The 26,955-nt window shown below is 41.5% G+C and overlaps 2 protein-coding genes across 4 annotated transcripts; both read left to right on the top strand.

Moving 5' to 3' along the window:
• The first annotated feature begins 300 nt into the window (after positions 1-300).
• On the top strand, positions 301-26,955 carry LOC5578347 (liver carboxylesterase 4). Of its 3 annotated transcripts, XM_021849100.1 has the most exons (6): positions 301-856; positions 1,434-1,617; positions 24,029-24,232; positions 24,292-25,371; positions 25,440-25,864; positions 25,919-26,955. In XM_021849100.1, the coding sequence occupies exons 3-6, from the start codon at positions 24,068-24,070 to the stop codon at positions 26,493-26,495; spliced, it is 2,247 nt and encodes a 748-aa protein (XP_021704792.1). In that variant the 5' UTR covers positions 301-856; positions 1,434-1,617; positions 24,029-24,067; the 3' UTR covers positions 26,496-26,955. The 3 variants fall into 3 exon arrangements, with proteins under 3 accessions (XP_021704792.1, XP_021704793.1, XP_021704794.1); XM_021849101.1 differs by lacking the exon at positions 1,434-1,617; XM_021849102.1 differs by lacking the exons at positions 301-856; positions 1,434-1,617 and adding an exon at positions 1,647-1,758.
• On the top strand, positions 26,496-26,955 carry LOC110678194 (the record flags this gene model as incomplete). Its single annotated transcript, XM_021850821.1, has 1 exon — positions 26,496-26,955. A coding segment is annotated over one exon (420 nt), but the record flags the coding sequence as incomplete, so codon positions are not given.

Raw genomic sequence — 26,955 nt, 5'->3', positions numbered from 1 at the left:
CATCTGTATTTGACTACTTCAGGTTCGCAAAATATGCACTAAGTTTCTACTAGACTATAATGAATTCTTTTAAATCGAATAATTGATGATCGCTGCCATACACGCAACTTCCCATCTATCGCTCCCTCTTTAATCAGCCACACACTCTTCTGCGAACCCCAAATTGCATTATTTAACCAAACCTGCGTCCACAATACCTGGCGAGGCACATAATAACAATATACCATTAAAAAAACGAGCTGGTGATCTTCATCGGTTGGATGACTTTTTCCCGTGTGGCCACCGAGAGACTGGAGTTTTCAGTTCAGTTCTAATTCGGTGCTAGTGACGAGTGGTTGATCGTTTCGTGCAGAACTTCGGGTCACAATTGGTACCCCCGTTGCTGTGAATTACAGCCAATTTTGGAACCATTGTTAAATTGAATTGAGTCATCTCAAAATCGCGAAGAGGGCGTTTCGGTTGCCGTGACCTTGGAGCCGAAGAAATTTGTTTGTTTTCTCAACGAGGTGCTGCTTCTTCACTGTTGAAAAAATAAGTGTATAAGACAATGGCAACGGCCAAAGAATCGCGTCGGAGATGCACCAGACCGGAAACGAGGGGCAAATTTTAAAACGTTGTGCACTGCATGTTCAAGTCTGCTGGAGGATTAATTGTGCAAATATAGTTTGCAAGAGTGATAAAGTTTTTAGAAGAAGTGCTTAAATCTTTAAAACAGTGTGGCCTGGCGACAAAAATAACGATTTCGAAACGCCACCACAATCAATTCGTGGATTAGCGAAGGTTAATTGGTGACGGATTGGTGACCATCTCTTCCGCGAATTTCAAACGGTTTTACCCCGGATAACACACACAAAAAGTAAGCAAAGCCTAGAAAAACAACCCTGAAAGTCCGCAAAACTGTTGATTGGACATTTTTGGTGCGGTGATATATCGGTGAATGTTCGCCACTATGGGCCTGAAATCAAAAATTCAAGCGCTTGCATTATGAACAAATATCAATCTAAAAACCTACATGAAAAAGTGGTGTTTGGAGTTATTAAGATGTATTTTGAATTAAATTGGGAACATGGTTTTTGACACTTACACCCCTTTTGCTGCTAAACCCCTCATTTTTTTGAAAGAGACAGAAAATAGTACAAATTGTATAAAGTAGGTTAATATATAAAGTGCAACGGAATTCTGTAGTAAATCAATAAATCGTTGCTATACAATCACACATGTTCTCAATAATGAGAAAACCATTTCATATAATGTATTCTATAAAAAGTAGCTTGAACTTTGGTCACTTAATTTTGATTCCTGGCCCATAGCGGTTCGGTGGTTTTGGATGACGCGCAATTTTCCACCCGCACAATTGAAGCCGAGTCGCGTTATGACAACCAACGAGGAAATAGCGCTCTAGAATAATACGAAATTTCCATTCTACCCATCAGAAGCGTAGCAAAGCGGCGGCGGCTGTGGCAGAACAAAACAAAAAAGAGCCGGAATAAAACACAAATCACTGATCCATTCATTCAACCACCACTGAGCTGAACTAGCCCGGGCTGGAGAGTGAAAAGCGTGGAGCGTGAACTTTTTGTGTCGGCTGGAAAAGTGAAGCTCGGCATATAGTCAAAGGTGGGTGAATAGAACCATTGCTGGATGCCTACCATTGAAAAGCGCGCCAATTAAACATTTTAAAAGCGTGAAACGAGGGTGATGCGGATGGGAAGAGCGCGATCGAGATAATGATCTCTGATGGACGAATTTCTAGCTCCGGTATTTATTTATTATTGGTTTTTGCGATGCATGTTGCATTTTGTAGCAAAATCGACCGCTTTGCCTACGAAATGTAAGGTCACTCAAATGATTTGCCACTAACTGGCGAAGTTGAAATCTGTCTTCTGTTAGGCAGACACTAAATTATTCGTGTGTCAACAAAAACACTAGATTTGCACACCTAGGATCTTATAAGCAGTGCTTCAAATTGATTTGATAGCATTCGATAATTAATCATTTTTAAGGAATCAAATTAGAGATGGAGAAATGATTGAAATATGAAAGAAAGTCACCCAGGAAAGGGAATCTTTTCGGTGTCTCATTGTATAAAATCAAATATTTGAGTTCAGTTTTAAAATAGCTAATTCAAGGCGACAAGATCTGTCATTAATTTTCGAATTTTCAAAAGCAGTTTTTTTTTGTTCAAAGTTAAGAACAGGGTTTCCCAATCAGTGGTCCGCGGACCCCTAGGGGGCCGTGATGCGTTCTCAGGGGGTCCGTGAAGCCATCGAAAGTACATAAGTGGCGTTTCTCCTGATTAATGAATAATTGTGAGGAATATTTTATCCAACTTGATTTAAAGAGAACATTTATACTGAGTTGCAATTTTTCTGTGCAAATTATCTGTTAAGTATTTTAAAATTAACATCTATTTTGTTTGTTTTAACTGTGAAAAAAAACCTTTATTGTGATCAGTTAAGGATTGCAAGTCTGCTATAATACTCAAGCACATCCATTCTAATTCTATCCAGGGTTTCCTAAAAACTAAAATCCATGATGTATCTATAGAAAATTTCCGGAATATTTGCGGCTTAATCTTTAGTAGATTTTGCCAGCTTACTGACGAGATGCAAGGTTTTCCTGACGACTTATTTGATAGTACTCCCAGTTGGCTTCTAAAAAACCTATGAAATCTGCAAATCTCCAGGAAATATTTTTGACGATTTATTAGCAACTTCAGAATGTTTCCATGTGGAGTATTTTATTATTTGCATTAGTGATTCTCGACAGTTTATTTTTTTAAGAACTACTGAACTTATATTTGGTCACAATACACGTTGTTTCCAAGCACTGCTAATTGTCACGTTTCAGACAATTAAAACGAGAATGACCTGGTCAAAAAGGATCGTGCATAAATTCTTTACTTTATCTTGAATCGTACATAAATGCGGCTTATTGATGTTTTTCAGACTATTAGATAGCAAAACATCCCAAGGAGTTTGTCCTACTTGCCCTGCATGACTTGTTGAATTTTGTCAAGATCCTTTATGAAAGTTGGAAAATTCCCGACTCAATTTTTAGCGGACCACAACAGGATTCTAGCATTGACAATTTTTCCATTAACATCTGTTGGTGACTACAAACATAATTTGTAGAAGTGCCTGCCCAGTACACCAGATAACACTGTGAGAGACCACGTGCTCAGTAGCATAGCATCGTAGCAACATAGGCGTAGCAAGGTGTAACATAGTAACCTAGTTGACTTGTTATGTTGAATAAATAAGTTTTTTGCAATTTCTCATCGTAATAGGCTGTTTTTCATCACGCCAATCTGTCATGAAACGGCCTACTTTCCTGCACTGAAGTATGCAGTGCGGGAATAGTCATTACCTAACTGAAAGCAGTGCTGTAATGATTCATTACGCAACGCATTCTCATTACGCAACTGTTTTGAGTTGCGTAATGAATCATAACACAACAATTTCTCAGAAATTGTAAAATAATGGTGAATGCATTCCGATATAATTTCTGATACTCTCAAGTGGTCTTCAACGAAATTTGCAAAAAATGTTGTACGTAACTCGTTGCAGAACTCGATTTTTACAGCACTCGTCGTAATTATCCTACTCGGCAAGCCTCGTAGGATAAATTTACCACTCGTGCTGTAAAAATCATCATTCTGCAACTTGTTCCGTAAACTATTATTTCATTCCCTGTTGATGAATCACTCAAACAAGACGTGTTTCAATACGCGCTAGTTGCATAGCTCTATCAGGTTGTGGTGCCCAGATAAAAACCACTAGGCGTATTTGAAGTCCAGTAGGAGTGATTATTTGGAATCCAAAGTCAAGAAGCGTAGCAGTTGATATCCTGTGATGGAGTGGGGACGAATCCCGAAGCTCAACAGTTCCAACTATCAGTCGTGGTCGTTTGCGATGAAAGCGTTGCTGAGACGGGAGCAATTATGGAAATTTGTCGACCCAGGGACAGCACCGGCTGAAGTAACCGACGCGTGGACGAATGGTGACGAAAAGGCTCTGTCTACAATTCAACTTACAGTGGAAGAGAGTCAATTCACCATTATCGAGGCAGAAACGACGGCAAAATCGACTTGGAAGGCGTTGAAGGAATATCACAGTAAGATTTCGCTTGGACAGAAAGTGACTCTTTTGAAGCAGATCACCAATCAAAACTACCGTGTTGGAGAGAGCATGGAAGCTTATCTTGCGGATATACTGAAGAACTACTCAAGACTGGATAGTTCCAGTTTCCAGTCGCACTTATCCTTCGAGGACTTCCGGAATCTTTTAACCCTTTGACGACGGCTTTGGAAGATCGTAAAGAAGAAGATCTGACGCTTGAATTTGTGAAGATGAAACTCATCGACGAAGCCGACAAGCAGTCCAAACCGAAGGGCGGAATGGAAGAACAAGCTTTAAAGATAGGAGGCAGAGGTAAGCAGCAAAAATCTGTGGCGTGTTACTTCTGTGGAATTCAAGGTCATCGGAAGAAGGATTGCCGGGCCTATTTTGCGGAGCAGAATTCCAACGAAAAGTCCAAGAAGAGGTCTTACAAGGAAAAGGCGAAAGTAGTGCATGAAGATGACCAAAATAAGGCGTTTACGTTTATGGTGCGAAGTCGTAGACAGGAATCAAAATCCTAGATAGTGGACTCCGGGGCGACATCCCATCTTGCGAATGATCACAAATCGTTCCAGCGTTTGGACAGTTCAGCGCGTCCGGAAATCACAGGTGCAGCAAAGGCAAAGAAGTGAAGATTACGCTGACTGAGGTCATCTACGCCCCTGACGTTGAAGGAAACCTGTTGTCGATCACGAAGCTCACGGAAAAAGGTGTACGTGCTATGTTTGAAGCCAATCGATGCAGTATGTGGACCAATGGTGAGGAAATTGCGACGGCAGATCGAGTTAGTGGCCTGTACAGGCTGAATACGGTAGAAGAATCGCGTTCCTTGATGGTAGCAAATCGTCAACACAATAAGGACTGTCAACACTTGTGGCATCGCAGACTTGGCCATAGAGATCCGGATGTTCTTGGAGAAATCGAACGGAAGAATTTGGTATCTGGTATGCAAGTTAAGAATTGTAGTATACAGTTGACGTGTGAATGCTGCATCGAAGGGAAAATGGCCCGACCCACATTTGCAAAGGAAGCTGTGAAGACTTCAAAGGAGATTTAGGATATCGTTCACAGTGACGTGAGTGGCCCGATGACGAAAACTCAAGGCGGTTGCAGATATTACCTCACCATTAGACTGGCCCTTAAACAAAAAAGTTGTAAAACTCAATGGGGCACCCCCTAGATATGAGCCTTAGGGTAAGAAAAACGCTCTCTCAAAATTTCAACTCAATTGGTTGCTTCACCAGCTGGCGCATTCGATTTGAAGTTTGTATGGGATATTCGTCTCAAATATATTGAAAATTGATCCTATGTCACTGTTTCGTTCCGTATACTAATTGTTCGCGTTCAAATAAGCCCAGAATGACAAATACACTAGTTGATACCCTAATGAACATAATTGCAAAAGGTTGTATCTGGATTTAATCTCATTTTCATTACTCTTTCAGTTGTTGAAAGTTAGGCTTAGATCAGCACTCCCGTACAGTCACTTATATGCATGCGGCATGTGCCTCAGCTCGCCCACGGTCATAGGTGGCTATGATGCGCTCAGTGGCTACCTCCAAGCTATGTTGAAGAAATACAAGCAGTGTTGCATGATATACTTCAGATAGTTAAAACACCAACGTTATTAATTTTGATCATGGTACAATCTTCTACAATATTCTTCGCTATTATATCAAGTAGTGTTTTTGACATTCTGGGTCCAATTGAACGCGATCATCAATTTTCCTGAACCAAACAGTACATGATGTGCTGTTGCCCATATGTTTTAGCTGAAAATCCCATATTAACTTCAATCCAAATGCGCCAGCTCATGGAACGACCAAATGAGCTGAATTTTTCAGAAAGGCTTCGTCTAACCCCAAGAAATAATCCTGGGGGGTGCCCCGTGGAATCATACTACTTTATTTTTCTCCCATACGGAGCTGGGCCAGTCTACTCACCATGATAGATGATCACAGCCGTTACACGATGGTATATTTTTTGAAAGAGAAGTCCGAAGTTGAAGGCAGAATTCGTGAGTATGTACGTTTTGTTGAAACTCAGTTCGGAAGAAAACCGAAAGCCATTCGATCGGATAGAGGGGGCGAGTACACAAGTCACAGTTTACGGAAGTTCTACGTTTCGGAAGGTATCAAGGCAGAATACACGGCTGGGTATGCACCCCAGCAAAACGGCGTGGCGGAACAAAAAAATAGAAGCTTGAATGAGATGGGACTGTGCATGCTGCTCGACGCTGGACTACCGCGGAAGTTTTGGGCGGAAGCAGTTAATACAGCAGTATATTTGCAGAACAGACTTCCGACGAAAGCGACTGACATCACACCATTCGAAGTACCGTCGATGGGGGTGACAATGGGTCTAGGGGGTGAGATTGGGTCAAAACGGAAAAATATGTTTTGTGAAATATTTCAGCTAATAACGCTGATATTACTTAAATTAATAATTCATATGTTAGGGAACATATTATTACACATAATTCATAACAATATACATTTTTAGAAATAGTAGTTTTTGTTTACTACATCAATAAACTTGCATGTTGAAACTAGATAAAATTTACAACAATAAATTTCTCCTGTACAAAGTATCACGCATGTACTCTAGCCTCTATCGTTGTATTAGTAGAATGTTAAAAGTCTTTTCATTACACATCACAGGTATTTTCCGCAATTTCTTTCAGCATCTCTGAAACATCAAACAAGTCTACTTGAGTATTCCGTGCATTGAATAACAATATAACGCATTTTGTCAACTTCTCAAACCAGCAACTGTGTTTCGTGCGCAGCAACATCGTAAATTTTTATCAAAAGGGTGTTTTTTTCTAAATTTGATTATTTATCAGTGTTTTCATATAATAGAAACATCTCAAGGAAGTACAAATGAGTTGGATCGCTGAAATACTGGGATTATGACGTCAACTTCTGCCTGAAATTTATTGATCGTGGAATGTGGCACCGAAATTTAACTATTTGCGAAGGTTTAAAATAATCACTGTTTCATTACACCTTTGGGGAAGCTGAATGGGCTTTATAGCAATGGGGATGAGACTTTGAAGACAATTTGAAGGATAAACCAAGAAAATTTATGTAAACTTGACGATAAATGTTGGGTTTACATATTTTTTCTCATAGCTCTTCAATTTGCTGTATAATATTCCTTTTAAGTGGGTTTATCATACTTGTGAAACATCTTAGATATCTTTTTGTCTTGTTTGCATCGTTTTTTATCAATATTTTTCAGTTGTGAATGGTTTTGAAATCATATTCTCAAAAACAAGTTATTTTTATTACAGTGACCCAATGTCACCCCCTCTATGGGGTGAGATTGGGTCATTTTTCATTCACTTGTGGTGCCGCTGTGAATAAAAATTTGTCTTTAATTTTTTGAACAGTTGTTAATGTACCATCAAAGTACATACACACCAAATTTGAAGTTTATTGGAGTTAAATTGCGATAGTTATTCAAAAAATAAGTCGCACATATCCCTTTTTGACCCATTGTCACCCCCAACGACGGTATGGTTTGGAAGAAAACCGGATTTAAGCCACCTGAGGGTGTTCGGGTGCGGAGTGTATGGTTGGAAACCACAGCAAAAACGTAAAAGAAGTTTGAATCGAAGGCAGTGAAGCTTACGTTTGTTGGATATGCTACCGACAGCAAAGCATACAGATTATTGAACACCAAGACGGGAGAAATAGTCATTAGCCGGGATGTAAGATTCCTGGAGGTGGACGAATTAGCGAAGAAGATACCAGACGGTTCCATGGAAAAACCAGCAATTGATAAAGCTGAAGAAACAGAAGTTCCTCTACAATTGACTGATTTGGAAAACGTCGCGCCGGAAGTAGCTGAACAACGTGATGAGTTTAAAGACCCCGAAGTCGAAGATGATGAGGAAGCCTATGAGCTTGCGGAACTAACATTATCGGATGGTGACGAGAGTCAACTAAATGATGACACGATGAAACAAGCAGTAGTACGACGATCAACTCGGCCGAACATTGGAGTGCCGCCTGATAGGTCCCAAGACGTGGTAAGCCTGGCTGTGGATCTAGCTGAACCCAAGACGTTTGCAGAAGCAGTATTTGGTGCTGAGCAAGTTTAGTGGAAGGCTGCAATGAAAGAAGAGATGACGTCACATCGAGAGAATGGAACATGGGAGATTACCGAGCTACCACCTGGTCGGACAGCGATAGGATGTATATGGGTCTACAAGCGGAAGCAAGATGAGACTGGTCAAGTGACAAGATATAAAGCGAGACGTTTTGACGCTAGCAAGCAGGGACCGGATGCTGGTACACCATGTAGACATCAAGACAGCCTATCTGTATGGAGAGCTGCAGGAGGAGATCTATATGAAGCAACCTCCGGGTTTCATGAGCAGCAATGTGAACGACGTGTGCAAATTACGACGCAGTCTGTATGGACTCAAGCAAGCTGCAAGAGTATGGAACCATAGGATCGACGGAGTGTTCAAGAAATTGGGCTTCCATAGCTCAACTGCGGATCCATGCCTCTGCGTGCGGCGAACGAAGAATGGATTCTTGTATTTGCTGATCTATGTAGATGACATTGTCGTTGTTGTATGAACGGAATCCGAGTATCGAGCATTGATGGCGGCGCTTAAGGAGGAGTTTAAAATAACAGAATTGGGAGATTTACGTTTTTTTCTCGAACTGCGAGTGAGGAAGAAAAATGGAAGATACTCATTGAATCAAAGAAGCTATATAATAAAAGATTCGTCTCGATTCCGAATGGAGAATGCCAAGACATCGAGAATTCCAATGATGACCGGCTTTCTACAACCAAAGGAGGAGAAATTGATGCAGAACCAAGGAGAGTTCCAGAACCTGATCGGATGTTTGTTGTATATCGCCGTCAATACTAGGCCTGATGTGGCAATTGCAACTTCTATCCTTGGACGACGAGTTTCAAATCCAACCACAGCGGACTGGAATGAAGCAAAAAAAATACTTCGATATCTCAAAGGCGCAGCGGACCATCAATTGCACTTGCGTGGAGGAGAGCCATGCGAGATGGAGTGCTACGTGGACGCAGACTGGGCTGGAGAGATCGGTGAGCGAAAGTCAAACACCGGCTACATTCTCAAGCTAGGAGGAGGTCTTGTCAACTGGAGATGCAGCAAACAGACTAGCGTTTCGTTATCAAGTACTGAGGCGGAATACATTGCACTTGCAGAATGTCTTCAAGAGCTGCAGTGGTTGCGCAAGCTGATGGACGATCTAGGCGAGTCGATGAAGTTACCAGTACGTGTGAACGAAGATAATCAAAGCTGTATTGCCCTTGCTGTTGCAGATAGAATCACTCGAAAATCTAAGCATATTGACACTAAATACTGCTATGTGAAGGATCTTGTGAAGAACGGAATTGTAACTATCCAATATTGCCCAACGGATAAGATGGAAGCTGATCTGTTAACCAAGCCTTTGGGAGCAGTTAAACTGAAGCAGCTGAGAGAAGCGATTGGAGTACGGCTGGCCAATGTTGAGGAGGAGTTTGAGAGGCCACGTGCTCAGTAGCATAGCATCGTAGCAACATAGGCGTAGCAAGGTGTAACATAGTAACCTAGTTGACTTGTTATGTTGAATAAATTAGTTTTTCATTCTCTGTTGATAAATCACTCAAACAAGACGTTTTTCAATACGCGCTAGCTGCATAACTCTATCAAACACTTCAATATTCACATTGTGAACTTTGTACAACACAGTTGAGTGCTTCTGGCGATGGTGAACCGCGTGTAAATTGTTTAGAGAGATTCGCAATTTCCATAAACATTGATTTCAAGAACATCCATCTTTAAGGGTCCACAAGACGTTTGTAAATCTTAAAAGGGGGTCGCGGCTCCGAAAAGGTTGAGCATCACTGGTCAAGAAAGTTTACATGCAAATATGGTCACTGTATTATATTCTTTATTACTTTACTACACCTCATTTTTCAAGCAGGCAGCTTGTTGGTATGAAGACAAGTAGCATTGATTACAACGTACTGGAAGTAAGCTTCAGAGGTTGCTCCTCATGCTTTGAGATTGCGGAGTCGAGTGGAGTGATTTATGCATGGATAAAAGTTATGGAAATATAGTGAGATTTTATATTGCCGTGGAAATTCTAAGATTATGAAGAGAATTCCGGTGAGAATATAGCAATTTCCGAGGGAATTTCAAATTTTCATGGCAATCCTGATATTATAATCCTTATTTTTCGATTTTCATAGGAATACTTGAACTAGGGTGACAATTTAGGAACATTAACGAAAATTCTGAATTTGACATGAAAACTCTGATATTAAAAAATATATCGGGGCTTTTGTGAGAGTTCTAGCACACTTGCGGAAATTTTAGAAATCCAGTGGCCGCTTTCGGAAATGAATCTTTTGAAATCCTGTGGGAATCTTTAATACTCCGACCGGAATCTTTCAGATTCAATGGGTCCCCTGCCATCTGGTTCGAATCTTTGGACTTCCAATGGCACTCTTGAAATCGATATGAGTATATTTTCAATTTCAACTAGTTGTCCCGGCAAACTTCGTCTTGCCATCAAGTACCGTTTTGATTCATATTACGGACACTTAAGGCCTCAGTGAAGTATAACCCAGCATAGAGCATACAAAATAAATCATTCTGTATAATTCTTTAGCGTTATCAGGCGTCGGAAGCCCTAAACTTTCAAATGGTGGCTAAAGAATACGCTTTCGCAACTTGAATAATTTTAAATAAATCAAAATATGTGGCCTTTTCATGATTCTTATTCCGGACGCTTCCTCACTTTTGCCTTATATTCCGGATCATTAATGGGACAGTCAAATCATCAATTGAAATCGTCAAACCACTAAAGAGACATCTAAGGTAGTTGGGCATTATAAATTTTCAAAGATATTTATGGAAAAATTTCAAGATCATATCTATATGAAATATTTCAAAATCGGATAGCCCGTTCTCAAGCTATTTCGTGACGTACAAAAACCATTCCATTTTTATTTTTATAGAAGATAATCATCGATATTCCGGAATTTGGTACGAACCTTTTGAATGCCGCCGATCGGAATCTTTGTGATAAGAGTAACATTATTTACGGTGATCCAGAAAATATTTAAACCTTAAACCTAAAAGCAGCCAACTAGAAGCAAACAATACCAGTTCACTGTAAACGTCCACGGAGTGAAGAAGTTGAAACGTTAGTACGTAGTATCCCGACCAGAAGGAAGAAACAAGATTATAACAGAATATGTTCCCGTGATATGATTTTTTTTATATCACCAGTTGTTATAAAACTTGTACCGTTAGTAGTTAAAATAACAAAAATTCTAACTAAATTTGCACCATACTAAACTAATATATAACAAACCCTGTTATAATAATAACAAAATTATTACAGAATGTGTTGCAAGGATGTTACAAAATAACAAAATTATAGCAAACTATGATACTGTTTATGACATCGGATGTTATTTGCAACAAACTTATAAATGTGATGTCAAAAATATAACAAATGTTGTTATAAATGTGTTACAAAAATGTAACAAGATGAAAACAAAGCCATCTTGATAACAAAATTATATCAATTTCTGTTATTTTTAACTGCTGCTGATAGGAATGTGTTATAATCTTGTTACGTGGTTCTGGTCGGGTATACCACTGTTTAACGCGGCTTCTGAAAGTTACCTGAATTGAGATCGCACGAGAAGCCATTATAATTATTGTAATATATAAATTACGTCACGCTCCAAAGGGGGGGGGGTCAAGCCAAGCGTGACAAGCCTTATAAAACTTTCTAAGGACTCATACAACAAACGTGTCAAAGGGGGGGGGGGAGGTAGTAATTTAGCGTGACATAATTTGTGTACCATCCCAGACATCGATTTGAATGTCATATTTGGTGTAGGGACGTTCCGATATTTTCGATGTATCGGAATACCGCTATTTATCTTTCGATATTTCCTATTCAATATATCGGGGATTTCGACATTTCCTTACGATATAGCGTACCCTAATATTTGGAAGACAATATGGTTTTATATGGTATGGTTTTCTTCAAATAAAGTTTAAATTTTGTATTTGTATCATTTCCCATTCAAATTCCAATATAGTTTATCTTAACAGAAGACATTTAAGTCAATTTAACATATTAATAATCTCAAAGATACAAGGTTTTATTTTCAAATCTTGAGAAACTAAACGGTAGGTCACTAAGCGTTATAGGATTCGTTCGCCATTCAAATTTATCATATGTTTCAAGTTGTATCCTTACTACCTCAAAGTAGACTTAGAACGACCGAAGTTAATAATCAAGCGGACGAATAACCAGCGGACCAGTGAATCAAATTATCATCGAAATAGACAAAAAACAAACAACAAAACAAACTCGCTCACAACCGTTTGTCGCAACTGTTTTGGATAAGGACACAATCGAAAGCAAAATTATCATGACAATCACAGAGTGCAACATTGTTGCAACCTTTTCAACTCGCAATTAATCAGTTATTTTAAACACAAAATCAAATTTGTTTTATGGATGCTGCTTGATAATGTGCCAATGTTTACTAACACGAAGAAAATTCTCAAAAATTGCAATGCGAAGCACAGAAAATCGCTGCGCAAGTGGCGATCGATCTTTGTCATATTCTGTTCAAGTAATGATAAACTGATGTTGCGGAATAAAATTGTTGCAACAAGAATAGGAGGTGACAATGTCTTTGTTGCTGCGTGTGGGGTGACAATTGATACACTGCAGCGGACTGTTCCCTAAGCACGGTTATATTTACGCTGTCTGTCTGTTTGTCTGTGATTTTTCTTTATAAAAATTCGTATAACAAATACAACCAAATAATTTTAGGTTTGTTTCTGAATTTGTGTGTCAAGCTTACTACAAGAAGCACTTGTGGCATTGAAAGTCATGAAAATTGTGCATTTGGATGGAATGGATGGAGAAAACCCCAGAAATAAGGAAGCCTTTGAATGCTATTTTTATGCAATAAACTGAATTGCCCCATAATGGGGGATTTTAAGGTACCCATCATGGTAAATGGTCGTAAATCAAAATCAAATGCATCAAATTAAGTAATATTTATAAATTTCTATTGATGGTTAAGTAGAAGAATCATTCGATGTCGAAAAATCTGACAAATCTTTTGAAATGTTTTTCATTTCCTCGCATTCCTTGGCGCGCTGATCATTTTCGCTGTTATATTAATAAGCACCTGGGTTCTCTGACTGCACACTTTAATCGATTTGTATTGATCATCCAAAGTAAATTTGTTACATATCTCTCGCAGTTTACAGCATTCATCAAATCCGATCAAAGTGAGACGGAGGTAAGGTAATTTCGCATCTAATGAGAGAATAATCCAATTTTCCCAAGTTTTGTACTTGGTCCCTTCTGACTTAACACCAACCAATTGTTTGTCGAAAAGGTAGATCGGAAAAAAAAACTTCGACGGTGGATGCTATTCGGACGGTCATCGCATGCAAGGAGAATTATCGCGTCCAACTGCACAGTTGTAGCGATAGATGTTAAGAACGCGTTCAACAGTACCAGTTGGGAAATAATCGCCGCAGCCCTACACAGAATGCGGGTCCTCGAATATCTGTGTAAAGTTCTGCAAAATTACTTTCAGAACGGGGCACTGATTTACGACACAAACCAGGCCGGCGGGAGTTCCACATGGATCCATACTTGGTCCAACACTGTGGAATATGATGTACAATGGAGTACTTACTGAATGGAGTCAAGATCGTCACAGATGATGTCGTTCTTACGATAATTGCCAAGACTTGAGTCAAGCTGCAGTTGGCTCATCATAAAACGGAGGTGGTGCTGGTCAGCAAATGCAAGGCGGTTCAGCAGTTCGAGATCAACATCGGAGAACACGCAATCTTATCGAAGCGCTCTCTAAAGCACCTTGGGGTATCGGTCAACAGTAGGCTAAACTTCGACAGCCACGAAGACTATGCCTGCGAAAAGACAGCGAGAGCAGCTAACACTGTACATGCCCAACATTTAAGGACCAAGAAACAGTACGAGGCGTCTTTGAACGACCGCATCAACATTCATATTGATATAAGAAGCTCCGGCTTGGGCTGCAGCGCAATCAAGAGCAGCTTGCAGGTACATTCCGGCTCACGGCTATACGGATGACGAGTGCCTACCGTACTATATCGTCGGAAGCAGTGTGCGTTATCGCCGGAATGGTCCCATCTGCATCACTCCAACTGAGAATATAGCATGCTACCAGAGAAGGGACACATAGGGGGTCCGTAGCCTTGAGGTTACGCTTTCGCTTCATAAGCGGAAGGTCATGGATTCAATTCCCAGCCCCTCCAAAAAAATAACCTGTCCTGCCACTAGAAGACGCCGCACGGAGGACCGTGCTTAGGGGAGCACATCTATCCTCCGTCAGTATCAGATGGTGACTGAGACAAACTGACCCACTTCGCAGGCAGCTAGCCTCAAATGACTCAGGAACACGGCAAAACGAACCACCGCAAGAGTAATGGACTATGGCTTATGGAAATCGATTGGACCAACAGCAGAGCACTCTCCTACCTGCTCGGTGTGAGAGCAAAAGAGCAGAAGAGAGTGAATGCAGATGTAAATATAGATTAGTTAAAAATAGAACTGTATCGGTAAGGAAGATACAGATAAACTGATTCCGGCACAGTAGTGGCCACGAGCACGAAGTGTCATAAAAAAAAGAGAAGGGACACAAGAAATATGAGAAATACTTTCAGATTGGATGTAATGGACAAGTTGCAGCAGGAGTGGAATAACTCGGAGAAAGGATGCTTCCGAAAATATCTACACGGATCAGATAACGCAGAGTATCCACATTACTGCTGTCGATTCAGGGATATACGAAGCAAGATGATGTCAGAAACCGCATTCGTCTTAAATTTGGACGACATCGTGCATAACATGACTCAACATGAAAGCACTCGGAATGCGGTGAACAGAGGTGAACAAGGCAGATTATATCGTCGCTGCAAAAAAAAAGATGGTGTGAAGACCAGAGCGCTCCGGGCCGCGATCGGAGTAGGTTAGGCGGCGTCCACAAATTACGTAACGCTGTAGGGGGAGGGGGAGAGTAGGTTCAAGCGTTACGGCTCATACAAAAATTTGAAATTTTTCATACAAAAAGCGTTACGGAGGAGGGGGTAGGGGGTCAAAAATTTCAAATTTTAGCGTTACGTAATAAATGGACGCTGCCTTAGATCCTCCGTCGTGGACTAGACCGAGTAGAGCGGGCGTATCGTAGTAATGGTAATAAGTCATCTGTTACCCGACCGGTCGGAGGGACCTGGCTCAAATATAGAGACTCTTAGGGTCGGCTTAAGCTCGTCAAAGGTTCAAGTAAAACGCACTCAATTTCTCTGATTCTTTTATTTGACTTACTGGGTGTGATGTGGGGGTGACGTGTATTGTCTCGATGCGGCCGACCGGAAGTGGGGCACGTGGGGGTTGATCGGCACGATCTATGCTGAACGCGATGACTTTGCCAACTCAGTGGGTATAGGCTGATACCGGTGCTTCAACGGGTTGTGCCAACTTCCTAGAGCGTCGGAGGATCCAATGGTCTGCTGCAGGTATCCTTGGCGTGATCCTTGGACCTTGAGCGGACCTTCAGGGCAGCTATATGGGTTCACCACTGGTTTAGACCGGTCGTTGGAGCGTTTGCCAAATTCTTCAGGCAAACGATAACGGGTCCTGGTAGTAGGTTTATGGGTAGGGCGTTAGGATTTCTATTGGGGTTTCTGGATACCTTTTGTATCGAAGCTACTCAAACCTGATTGGAACGGTCTATGCATTTATGTAATTGAATCTGAATAACTTACTAAGCGCCAACTTAATTTTGGAAATATTTCCGGGTGCTCTCGCTGAGATTTAGATTGGAAAAGACCTTTTACTTGGCGCATTTCAACCTAGATGCCTGCGATCTTCTCAACGGTAACACATTCTTCAACCGGAAATGCAGAACCGACTCTGACACTAGGCTGACCAACATCGAGTCGTAGTAGGCTGAGTAATTCGTCCTCGGCATCTGCCCGTATAGCATCAGTTCGGCATATTTTCCGCCACCAGGGAAATCATCGTCGGAGTTGGATAGATCCACCCTCGTGGACTACTCTGAGTAAAACGTAACGTATCACCGGCTTGAGTCGTCCGGGCGCGCTGTGAACCGGAAGTCATTATCCAACCGGAATCGTTGGACCGACCTCGGCATCCAACTGGTCAACCAAAAGAGCTCGAAAAGCACCAGCGGAGAACGAGTCGTTGTAGAATAGCGAAATGCACATGAGCGTCCAGTAGAAGTTAAACAGAGCACTGGAGTGAGGCCAGCTCAAGAGAAGTCACGGAGACACCGTAGATACCACACTTAAGGTGAAGGTTAGTCGAAGCCAAAACACAAATTTTCAAGAGCACGAATCTGGAGAACTGAACATCCATTCAGGCTGAAAACTTAATCGGTTGATCACCAGCTGGTGGTGACCAATCGATTAAGTTTTCAGCTCAAATGGGTGTTCGGTTCTCCAGATCCGTGCTTTTGAAAATTTGAAGTTTGACTTCGATTCATCTTCACCTTAAGCTGGTGGTGACCAATCGATTAGGTTTTCAGCTCAAACGGGTGTTTAGTTCTCCAGATACGTGCTCTTGAAAATTTGAATTTTGGCTTCGATTCATCTTAACCTTAAGCTCTAACAGCGAATTAGCAGAATCAGGCAGGAAGTTCTTAATAATTTTCATTTTGGAAAAGTATTTCTAAAGCACTTAAGTACTGATTACGCAGGGGAACAAAAATAACTTTTTCGTGAGTTTCAAAGTTCAAATTCCGTGTCTACAGTATATGTCAAACAGTTGAATGTTCCAGCATATCACAATTTTGTGCTACATGTCGTCAAAGTTGTACAAAATATGGGTTTATCAATGTTTATATGAAATTACTGCTGGAGAACAGTGAAAGCAGCCATCAACGATGCAGCTGAGAGCAACGTCGCGGGTATGTGGGATGCAGTAGTGTAGCTAGGGGGGTGCGGTGATTGCGGTCCACACCGGGCCCCGAGTTCATAGGGGCCCCCAAATCGAAGTAAGAATTTATTTGAATATTATGAATTGAATATAATGAATCTTTTATAATTTCTAGAAAACTAACACATTAACAAACAGACACAAATTTAGTTTCAAGGTGACCATGATTGTCAATGTGTAGGGGCCCCTTGATCAATGGTATTAGTAACTAGAGTAGCCTAAACACCTATTCAAACTTCATTCTCCATAACTTGGTTAAATTTTGCAATTCAGTCAGATCTACCTAAATGTGTGGGCCCATAATCGTATCTGGAACTGATTTGGAGGTATGTTGCAGACCATATTCTTAACCCTCTAATATCCAACCTCGCCTTTGAACGGCGTACACTTTAGAATTTTGTGTATGTTTTCGTTGCTCGGAAATCAAAATTATTTTATTTTTGGCTTAAACCTTGGCTAATAACACGTATATAAGGAAGGTGTTTTATGACTTTTGAAACTTTAATGTTTGTTTTCTCAACTTTTTTTTAACAGATTGTAATTTTATATAACCTACAAATGCCTGGAGTACCTACAAAATATCGCACCATATATATTTTTCTACTATCAACTTATCACAGAAGAAGAGCCTGGTGGTACAAAAATAATTTCAAACCTGTTTTTCTGTAGTTACTTAAAAAAATATCAAAAGTACCGTAAAACTTGAATTTTTATTATTGCTAAAAATCAGTGACCAGAAGAAGCTTCAAAAAATAAATGAAAAATAACAGGAATTTTGAGCTTGATTGGCCGCCCGTGGATGCACTCCAGTATCGCCAGATCAGCTGCACTTACACAAGGAACCAACCGAATGACTGCTTGGGACTAACAGGCATCCTCAGTGTATAAGTGCTGGTGATCTTCTATTTTTAGGCAACAATGGCACCTGCCACGTCAGAATGCAGACCAATGAAAGGAAGGGGGAGGAATTGATGATGCATTGAACTGACTCCCACGTAGACCGTATATTCCACTGCATCCACGTCAGTTCATGCGGGAGTGTATGGATTGGGGGAAAGGCATGGCAGAGAGGTTTGCTTTTGTGGTTAGCAGACTGCCTATGTATCAGGCGTAAGAAAGGCGTGCGCGTGGAAGTAGGAAGCGTTAGGGAAACGGTTTCTTGTCCGTCTCTGGTTCTAGCGTTTGCTATGAACGAATAGTTTGAGTGTGATATATTTAGAATGGAAGATAGAAGCAAGTGAGAGATATACAACTACAAAGTACGAGGAAAGGGACGGGCCTGGGATTGAACCCATGACCTTCTGCATATGAAGCAGAAGCGGTAGCCATCAGACCACCAACCCCGTCAGCAGGAATTTTCAAAAATTAAAAACAATCACGAAACTTCATAAATTTACGAATAAAAATTAATCATTGTTCAAAACGTGTGTAGAACGATTTTAGAAAACGAATCGAAATAAAAATATGGGTATTAGAGGGTTAAACAAATCATTTATTATCTTCCGGAAATGGTCTGTACCCATTCAAGTTTGGTAGCAGATCTCTTTTTATATACTAAGTCTCCATTTTTAACGGAAGGTCTTGAATGTCTCTATTTTAAGTAAAATGGTCCTAAAGTTACTTATTTCTCTATTCTGCTTGCAGAGATTTCTGCTTCTAGATACTTTTTTTTGCATTCAGTCACTTTCAATCAATTTTCAGATTCCTCGAGGAAAAACTTTAGGAATACTTCTAGTGATTTATACAAAGATCTCTTCAGGTATACTTCTGGGATCTTCTTCAGAAATATCTCTATTAGTTCCACCACCAAGTTTCCCAAAAAATCTTCCAGGGCTGTTGCAAGCTAAGACAAGACGTGACAAGTCAAAGTACAAAAACGAAACCAATTGCCTGTCAAAAAAGACCACTTCCCATTGGTCGTTTTGGCAAAGGCCTACTTTCACAACGTTGAGTTGGATCGCAACAGGGCACTTTGTTGCTAGCCCGGCCGTGCTGCTAGTTCATAGATTAGAATTTTTATCAAAAGTTCGGAAAGTTTTCATGAAATCTTTTTGTTTCAAATCTATTTATGTTCGAACTCAACTTCAAAGCATGAGCTCCTACAATGCAAAAATGAATAAAAAATACTTTATTGTAACCAATATAATGCTAATTATGTCAATTCTCTCTGAAAATGTCGCCAGTTTTGAATTTAACCCTGATTTTTTTAAAATATAGCATCCTCTGTTGTACTAAATGAATTAACCGTGCAAGAAACAATCAAGTTATGAGTTTTGATATTTAAATTTATTCACAAGATTCTCTTCAAAATGATACTGGTAACACTGGATTTAGTATCGTCAAGGTTATTGACTGAAAAACAAAGGGGCAGTCTTCGTTGAGCTGTCACGTCCTGTCCTAGGTTGCAAGGAATGATTATAGGAATTTCTACTTAATTTGCCCCAAGAAATCCATGCGCATTACAACGCTTTTCTTGCCTATTCCAATTTCCCCAGAGTTTCCTACAGGAGTCTTAAGAAAAAACCTACAGTACTTGAAGACATTCATTAGAGGATTTTTCCAGGAAGATTCAAGGGAATTTTTACGCCAGTTTCTCCAGTTATCCTTTCAGATTTTTTTATTTAGGTTCTATTAAAAATTCATCCCCATTTATTCTAGGAATTGCTACTAAAGTCCTGCAGGGATTATACGTGGAACTATAATCAATGCTCTTCCAGGTATTCCTCCTCAAATTTGACCTGTGTTTTTTCATAAAGCTCCATCAGAAATTTATCTAAGATTTCTTCAACATTCCGTATGAAATTATTCTTACAATACTTCCAATTAATTTCTCGTGCATTTTTTCAAGAAAAATCTTCATGGCTTCTTTGAAAGCTCATCTGAGTTTCCATACCAGCTAATACTACAGTAAATATTCCAATCATGTTAGCAATTTATCTAAGAAATCCTACAAGACTTCCTCAAGAGCTTAAGAGTTCTACAAAGGTAAATTTCAAATTTTATCAAGTTTCATCAGATGTTACTTTGGGATTTAAACAAATTCATAAATAAATTTTTTTTTATGAATTTTTTTAAAACCCTAAGGATTTCAAAAAAAAATCTTAAAATGATTTAAATAATTTCTGAAAAAAAAAATCTTTTTCTGGAGATATTCCTGGCAAAATTCTTTGAAAATATCATTGGAAAATTTCTCCAAGAACTTCTAGAATAATTATGGAAGGAATCTTAGGAACAATCTCTTTTCGAAACTTTCTGGCGAAAATACTAGTAGAAATCTTCAAAATGTTGTAAACGGAAATCTTGGTTGTAGTTGTAAGAAAACGATAGTAAAATAATTGGATACATTCCTGGTGTACCCATGATTTTCTTGAAAAATTTCTTAAAGAATCCTTGAAGGAATTCATGGTGGAATATCTGAGGTAACTTCTATGGTTATCCTTATAAAAAATCTACTTTGCATTTTTGAAGGTATCTTAGGAAGTTCGTGAAATCACAAAATTAACACCTGAAGAATTTCACTAGAAGTCCTCGCTATAAATCTCAGTAAGCTAATTTTTTTCTGAACAAGAATTAAGCAAAGAACAACTTGTTTAGTCATAATTTTACAAAATTTATTTGTTCTCGTTTATTTCAACAGTCGATTTCACATTAGCGCCTTATACCTAGACGGCGTTCATCTTAATTTTGAGGGCCCCTAAATCGAACTCCGCACCAGGCCCCAAAAACCCTAGCTACGCCACTGGTGGGACGGAGTCGACGGAACGATTGGTTCAACGAGGAATGTAGGCAGATTCTGGAGGAGAAGGATGCAGCGCGGGCGGTCATGCTGCAGCAAGGGACCCGGCAGAACGTGGAACGTTATAGACGGAAACGGCAACAGCAGACCCGCCTCTTTCGGGAGAAAAAAAACGCCGCCTGGAGGAGACGGAGTGCGAGGAGATGGAACAGCTGTGCCGGTCTCAAGAAACGCGTAAGTTCTATCAGAAGCTCAACACATCCCGCAACGGCTTCGTGCCGCGAGCCGAGATGTGCAGGGATAAGGATAGGAGCCTTCCGACGGACGAGCGTGAGGTGATCGAAAGATGGAAGCAGCACTTCGACGAACACCTGAATGGCGCTGAGAGCACAGGCAATGAAGGATGGGACAACGGAAGAAATGCCTTCGTCAGTACTGCGGGCGATATGGTTAGTTTCCAGCTTTGAGGGAGGTTAAGGATGCCATTCACCAGCTCAAGAACAATAAAGCTGCTGGTAAGGATGGTATCGGAGCTGAACTCATAAAGATGGGCCCGGAGAGGCTGGCCATTTGTCTGCACCGGCTGATAGACACAATCTGGGAAACAAAACAGCTACCGAAGGAATGCAAGGAAGGGTGCCTCATCCACAAGAAGGCAAAGTTAGATTGTGAGAACTTTCGAGCGATCACCATTCTAAATGCGGCCTACAAATTATTATCCCAGATTATCTTCCGTCGTCTGTCACCCGTAGTAAACGAGTTCATGGAAAGTTATCAATCCGGCTTCGTTGACGGCCGATCGACAACGGACCAGATATTTACTGTACGGCAAATCCTCCAAAAATTTCGTGAATACCAGATCCCAACGCATCACCTTTTCGTCGATTTCAATGCGACATACGACAGTATCGACCGCGTAGAGCTATGGAAAATCATGGACGAGAACAGCTTTCCCGGGAAGCTCACGAGACTGATAAGTGCGACGATTGAAGGTGTGCAAAATTGTGTGAAGGTGTCAGGCGAACACTCCAGCTCGATTGGATCCCACCGGGGACTACGACAAGATGATGGTCTTTCGTGCCTGTTGTTCAATATTGCGCTAGAAGGTGTTATGTGGAGAGCCAGGCTTAACAGCCGAGGTAAGATTTTATGAGATCCAGTCAATTTGTTTGCTTCGCGGATGATATGCACATTGTCGGCTGAACATTTGAAAAGGTGCCTGCCTGAAACGCGAGGCAGCAAATGTTGGTGGTGAGTGCGACCAAGACAAAGCACATGTTAGCTGGTGGGGCCGAGCGCGACAGAGCTCGCCTATGTAGCATTGTTACGATAGACGGGGATACGTTCGAGGTGGTCGACGAGTTCGTTTACCTTGGAGCCTTGCTGACAATAACGTTAGTCGTGAAATACGGAGGCGCATCATCAGTGGAAGTCGGGCCTACTGTGGCCTCCAGAAGAAGCTGCGGTCAAAAAAGATTCACGCCCGCACCAAATGTACCATGTACAAAACGTTCATTAGGCCGGTAGTCCTCTACGAGCATGAAACGTGGACCATCCTCGAGGAGGACCTGCAAACACTGGGAGTCTTCGAATGTCGGGTGCCTAGGACGATCTTCGGCGGTGTGTAGGAAAACGGTGTGTGGCGGCGAAGGATGAACCACGAGCTCGCCCAACTCTACGGCGAACCCAGTATCCAGAAGGTGGTCAAAGCTGGAAGGATACGATGGGCAGGGCATATTGCAAGAATGCCGGACAGCAACCCTGCAAAGATGGTGTTCGCGTCGGATCCGGTTGGTACAAGAAGGCGTGGAGCGCTGCGAGCTAGGTGGGCGGATCAAGTGCGTATCTATTTGGCGAGCGTGGGGCAAAACCGAGGATGGAGAGATGCGGCCACGAACCGAGTATTGTGGCGTGAAATTGTTGATTCAGTGTTATCTGTTTAGATGTTAACCAAATAAATGAAATGAATTATATAAATTTTGACACCAAAATTGTTTCAGCGATAGTACTTTGAGAAAAAAAAAAAACAACAGGTTAGTTGCTTGTATCGTTTGCAGCACTCATATGAGACATGAATCTTTGGTAGTGTCATCCACTATCATGGAAATTATTGTTTCGAAAAGTTAATGAATTTGCATATAAACAAAACTCAATTTCAACAATAATCACAATTCTTATAAGCTTATGAGTATGAGAAAAAGAAGCACTATTCGTGCATTGCAAATGTTCCATCGAAAAATGTTGATTCGCTCTTTTTACGAGGAGGTTCATTCTGATCAATGTTACCTCGCTGATCAAAACGGGATAACAATTATGAGCTCAGTAGCTTTCAAGTAATCCATTTGCCGAAAAGCAGACTTGCTATGACATTTTTAAAACGGAAATGGATTCAGGGACCTTATTAAGTGATTATTGATATTTTTAAGCTTGAGACAAAACTTTCATTGCCCAAAACTTATTCATGGACCCCTTGTTTTTAAGAATGCGATCTGCCATCAACACGCAACAGAACTGATGGTATGGGTAACTACCGGCCGCATGTTCAGAATTTTCACTCCGCTAATTTATTGTCACCTGTTTCGAATTGCTTCCCTTCGAAGTAGGTACGTATATTACACGCTCTCTGATGCGTATTGCTCTTCCAAACAACCCAGTAGTGATCTCGTCAATGTTTTATGATGCTTTAACATGCTATACAACGATACCATTTTCATGCAAATGATGTTTACCGCGTGGTTGCGAAAAAAAACATTGATAAACCGTTACTTCACCACTACACGACTATACAACTGAATTCGTATGTTTTTGAGAAATAATTTTAGTCTTAAAATACATCGCAAATATAATCTATGATAGTCACAACACAGTGATGACCACCGCATGGCCTTAGTCCCTTACGCTATCGCACCATGTCATTACAGGCAGTCTTCTCCCCTTTGTGAATTATTTTCGGAATCGATGCGTGACCGATCATTACAGCAAAAAGCTCCGTTTCACATGTTAGTCTGCTAAGCACGGGTCACATGCCCAGCCCACCTTACGACACTGGTATTTGATTGCGAAATTTACTCGTTTGTGTGATAAATGGTTAATAGTAATAACCCCCCACTTTTTCACTTTCGCCCCCACAGACTTGGAGTCGATCAGCATGTCGAACCTAATCAGGTCCTATGTTTTATCAACTGAAGTTCACTATTAGTACCGAAGTCATGATCGCGGTGAGATCATTGCTTTACAGGTTCACGCTAGGAATATTACTGTTAGCTACGCGGAGTACAACACGGGCCCAGATACAAGATGTCACCATTGTTCTCAGCCAGGGAACGATTGTTGGGGTAATCCAGATCATTGATTTCATTGAGTATTTCTTTATTGACGAAATTCATTCCCTTAGCTCAAAGTATTTCCAGAAACATCCAGAATACCGGTCTTCACCTACCTAGGAATCCCATACGCGAAACCTCCGCTGGATGAGCTGCGATTCACACCCCCAGTGCCGAGTCCGGGATGGAACAGAACTTTGTACGCCCGAGACTTCAAACCCATCTGCCCACAGTTAGAACACAACAGTTACGACGATGTGGATTCCCAAGGTCACTACAAGTTCCGCGAAACGAGCGAGGATTGCCTTTACCTAAATATCTGGATGCCAGAGACGGCCATTCGCTACGGAGGTTTTCCGGTGCTGGTCATGATCACCGGCGAAGAAATGGCTTTCGATTGGTCCATCAATCGGGCTACTGGTCTTGATCTTGCGTCTGATGGAATCATTGTAGTTACAGTTCAGTATCGAACCAATGTGTTTGGTTGGCTGTCCCTAGGACAAAAGTATGCACCAGGAAATCTTGGTCTTCTCGATCAGCAGCTGGCCTTGGTTTGGGTTAGGGATAACATTCAGAAGTTTGGAGGCGATACCAACAGGATCACGCTACTAGGTCATGGAACTACCGGAGGACCAAACGTAATGACCCACATGGTTAGTCCCATGACTCGAGGGCTGTTTTCCAAGGCTATCGTAATGTCGGGCACAATCTTCTCGCCGTATTCTCGCGTGAACACAGATCGTGGTTTATCCGATGAAATTGTGAAGATCCTAGCGTGTAATTACGATATCGGGCGTAACGTTCTGAAGTGTTTGCAACAGAAAAGTGTTCATGACCTCCTCAAGGCTTACGAGTACGTCTACCGAAATGGGAACTACACGGTCAACCTGGGTCCGATCGTAGACGATTATCTTCCTGTGATGGAGCGTTACATTCTGGACGATCCTCGGGCGTTGTTCGCATCCAAGTCGTTCATCATAGAAGATATGCCGATCATGTTCGGGATCACTAGCAACGAGGGTGGCTTCATGCTGAACAGGTGGCTCGACTTTGCCAAACAAGGTCAGGACTATCTGCGAAAGTACATCAATGAAACGATGATACCGAACATTTTGGAACAGTACGATTTCGACGGGGTTGGACGGAATCAGGTGAGTTTGTTAACAAACTTCACGGCACGTACAATTAGATAAACAATTTTCATTCCAATTCTTTAAAGATTCGTGAAACCATCAACTGGCGGTTCTTCGACCAGATTCCGGACACCACTGCGCACCTGCTCCACTCAATCATCAAGCTGACAACGGAAACTAAATTTGAAATTCCGTTCTACAAAACGCTGGAAGTGTTCAGCATGACCTCTGCCGATCAAACCGATCAGGATCCTACATTGAACGACGAATCTCTACACCAGCAAGCCCTTCGGGGTGGTGGCAACCTTTACGTCTACCTCTTCCATCATTCCAACTCGATGGATATGCGAGGCAAGATCAACTATTTTGGTGGGGCTTCCCATTCTTCCGACCTGCCGTTCCTGATGGGACCCAGTTTGTTTCAGGAAATTGGCCGAAAAAGGCTGTCTCAATCCGAGGATAAGCTGTGTAAGAAAATACGAGCGTTGTTCACCGAGTTCATCAAAGTTGGGTAAGTTATTCGTTCCCTGTTGCACGCACATTATAATTCCCAAATCGATTCCAGCGATCCAACGCCCGGTCGTAAGATTGACTCGTGGACACCGTACACCGAGAACCTCAAGTACATCAAACTGATCTCCACGCGAGCGGAGAACCTCTTCCAAAACGACAAACACAGTCTGGAAACCAGTTTCGAAGACAACATCAAAACTATCGAATCCAAACTGCTGAACGTGAACCAGGATGACGCCCCCAACCCAGAAAATCCCTACCTCTTGGGTCACATCAACCTGGACGACCAGGAGAGCTCCCGCTCGTCCAAAAGCGCCATCTACCTGGACAATACCAAAGATTCCGAGTACTTCCATTACCTTCGCCGAATCGACAGCTTCTGGTTCGGATTCCTACCGAAGCTGTCTCATATTATGAACGCCACCGACCAGGAACGACTTCGGAACCGACGGATCGATCTGATCCTCGAAGAAGAGCAGGAACTCTTCCGTGAGTCGTCCGAGGCATCCCGCTACAAGCATGCCTTTTTTTCTATGCTAACCCTAGTCTGCATGCTACTAGCGGTGCTGTGCGTCTGCGTCTACGTCCTGAAAAAGAATACGAACACAAGCTTTACCAACATTTTATGACACAAGTTCTTCTTCCGGTCGAAGTTGTTCGATCGGAAGAACCGCTCGAAAAAAGCGGGAGTGAGTGATAGTGCGGCGGAAGACGATGAGTTCAACATTACCGGCATCAGCCACCGGATCAAGACGACCACCGCAAGTGGAACGTCGACGAGCCGAGTGGTGCGGAACAATCCGTTGTACGGAGAGAACTTCAAGAGGTTCGTCGCTGGAGGTGAGAGTTTGGGGGCCATCAGTTTCGGTGCTAGTGCTAGCAATAAGAGTGTCATTGGAGGTTTGAGAACAGTGGAAGGATCTTCGGTGAGTGGTGCTCGCCGAGGGAATAACGAATTCGGGGAGAACGTAAATGCTATACTGACCGACTTGGACGAAGAACTGGAGGTCAGAAACTGGCGGTATCAACTTTCCAATGACCATTTCTAGAGTGTAAGATGTGTGTGATAGGTGTACTTGGATAGTTTTA

The sequence above is a fragment of the Aedes aegypti genome, chromosome 3 (assembly GCF_002204515.2).
Source record: "Aedes aegypti strain LVP_AGWG chromosome 3, AaegL5.0 Primary Assembly, whole genome shotgun sequence".
NCBI lineage: Eukaryota > Metazoa > Arthropoda > Insecta > Diptera > Culicidae > Aedes > Aedes aegypti.
This window is presented reverse-complemented; position numbering and strand designations above follow the sequence as displayed.

Bases quoted from the DNA above. Each gene is read 5' to 3' on its own strand.
- LOC5578347 (XM_021849101.1), top strand. From the start codon at position 24,068: ATGTTTTATCAACTGAAGTTCACTATTAGTACCGAAGTCATGATCGCG. The intron at 24,233-24,291 runs GTAATCCAGATC...TCATTCCCTTAG, and splicing joins GCCAGGGAACGATTGTTGGG to CTCAAAGTATTTCCAGAAAC. The intron at 25,865-25,918 runs GTAAGTTATTCG...AATCGATTCCAG, and splicing joins ACCGAGTTCATCAAAGTTGG to CGATCCAACGCCCGGTCGTA.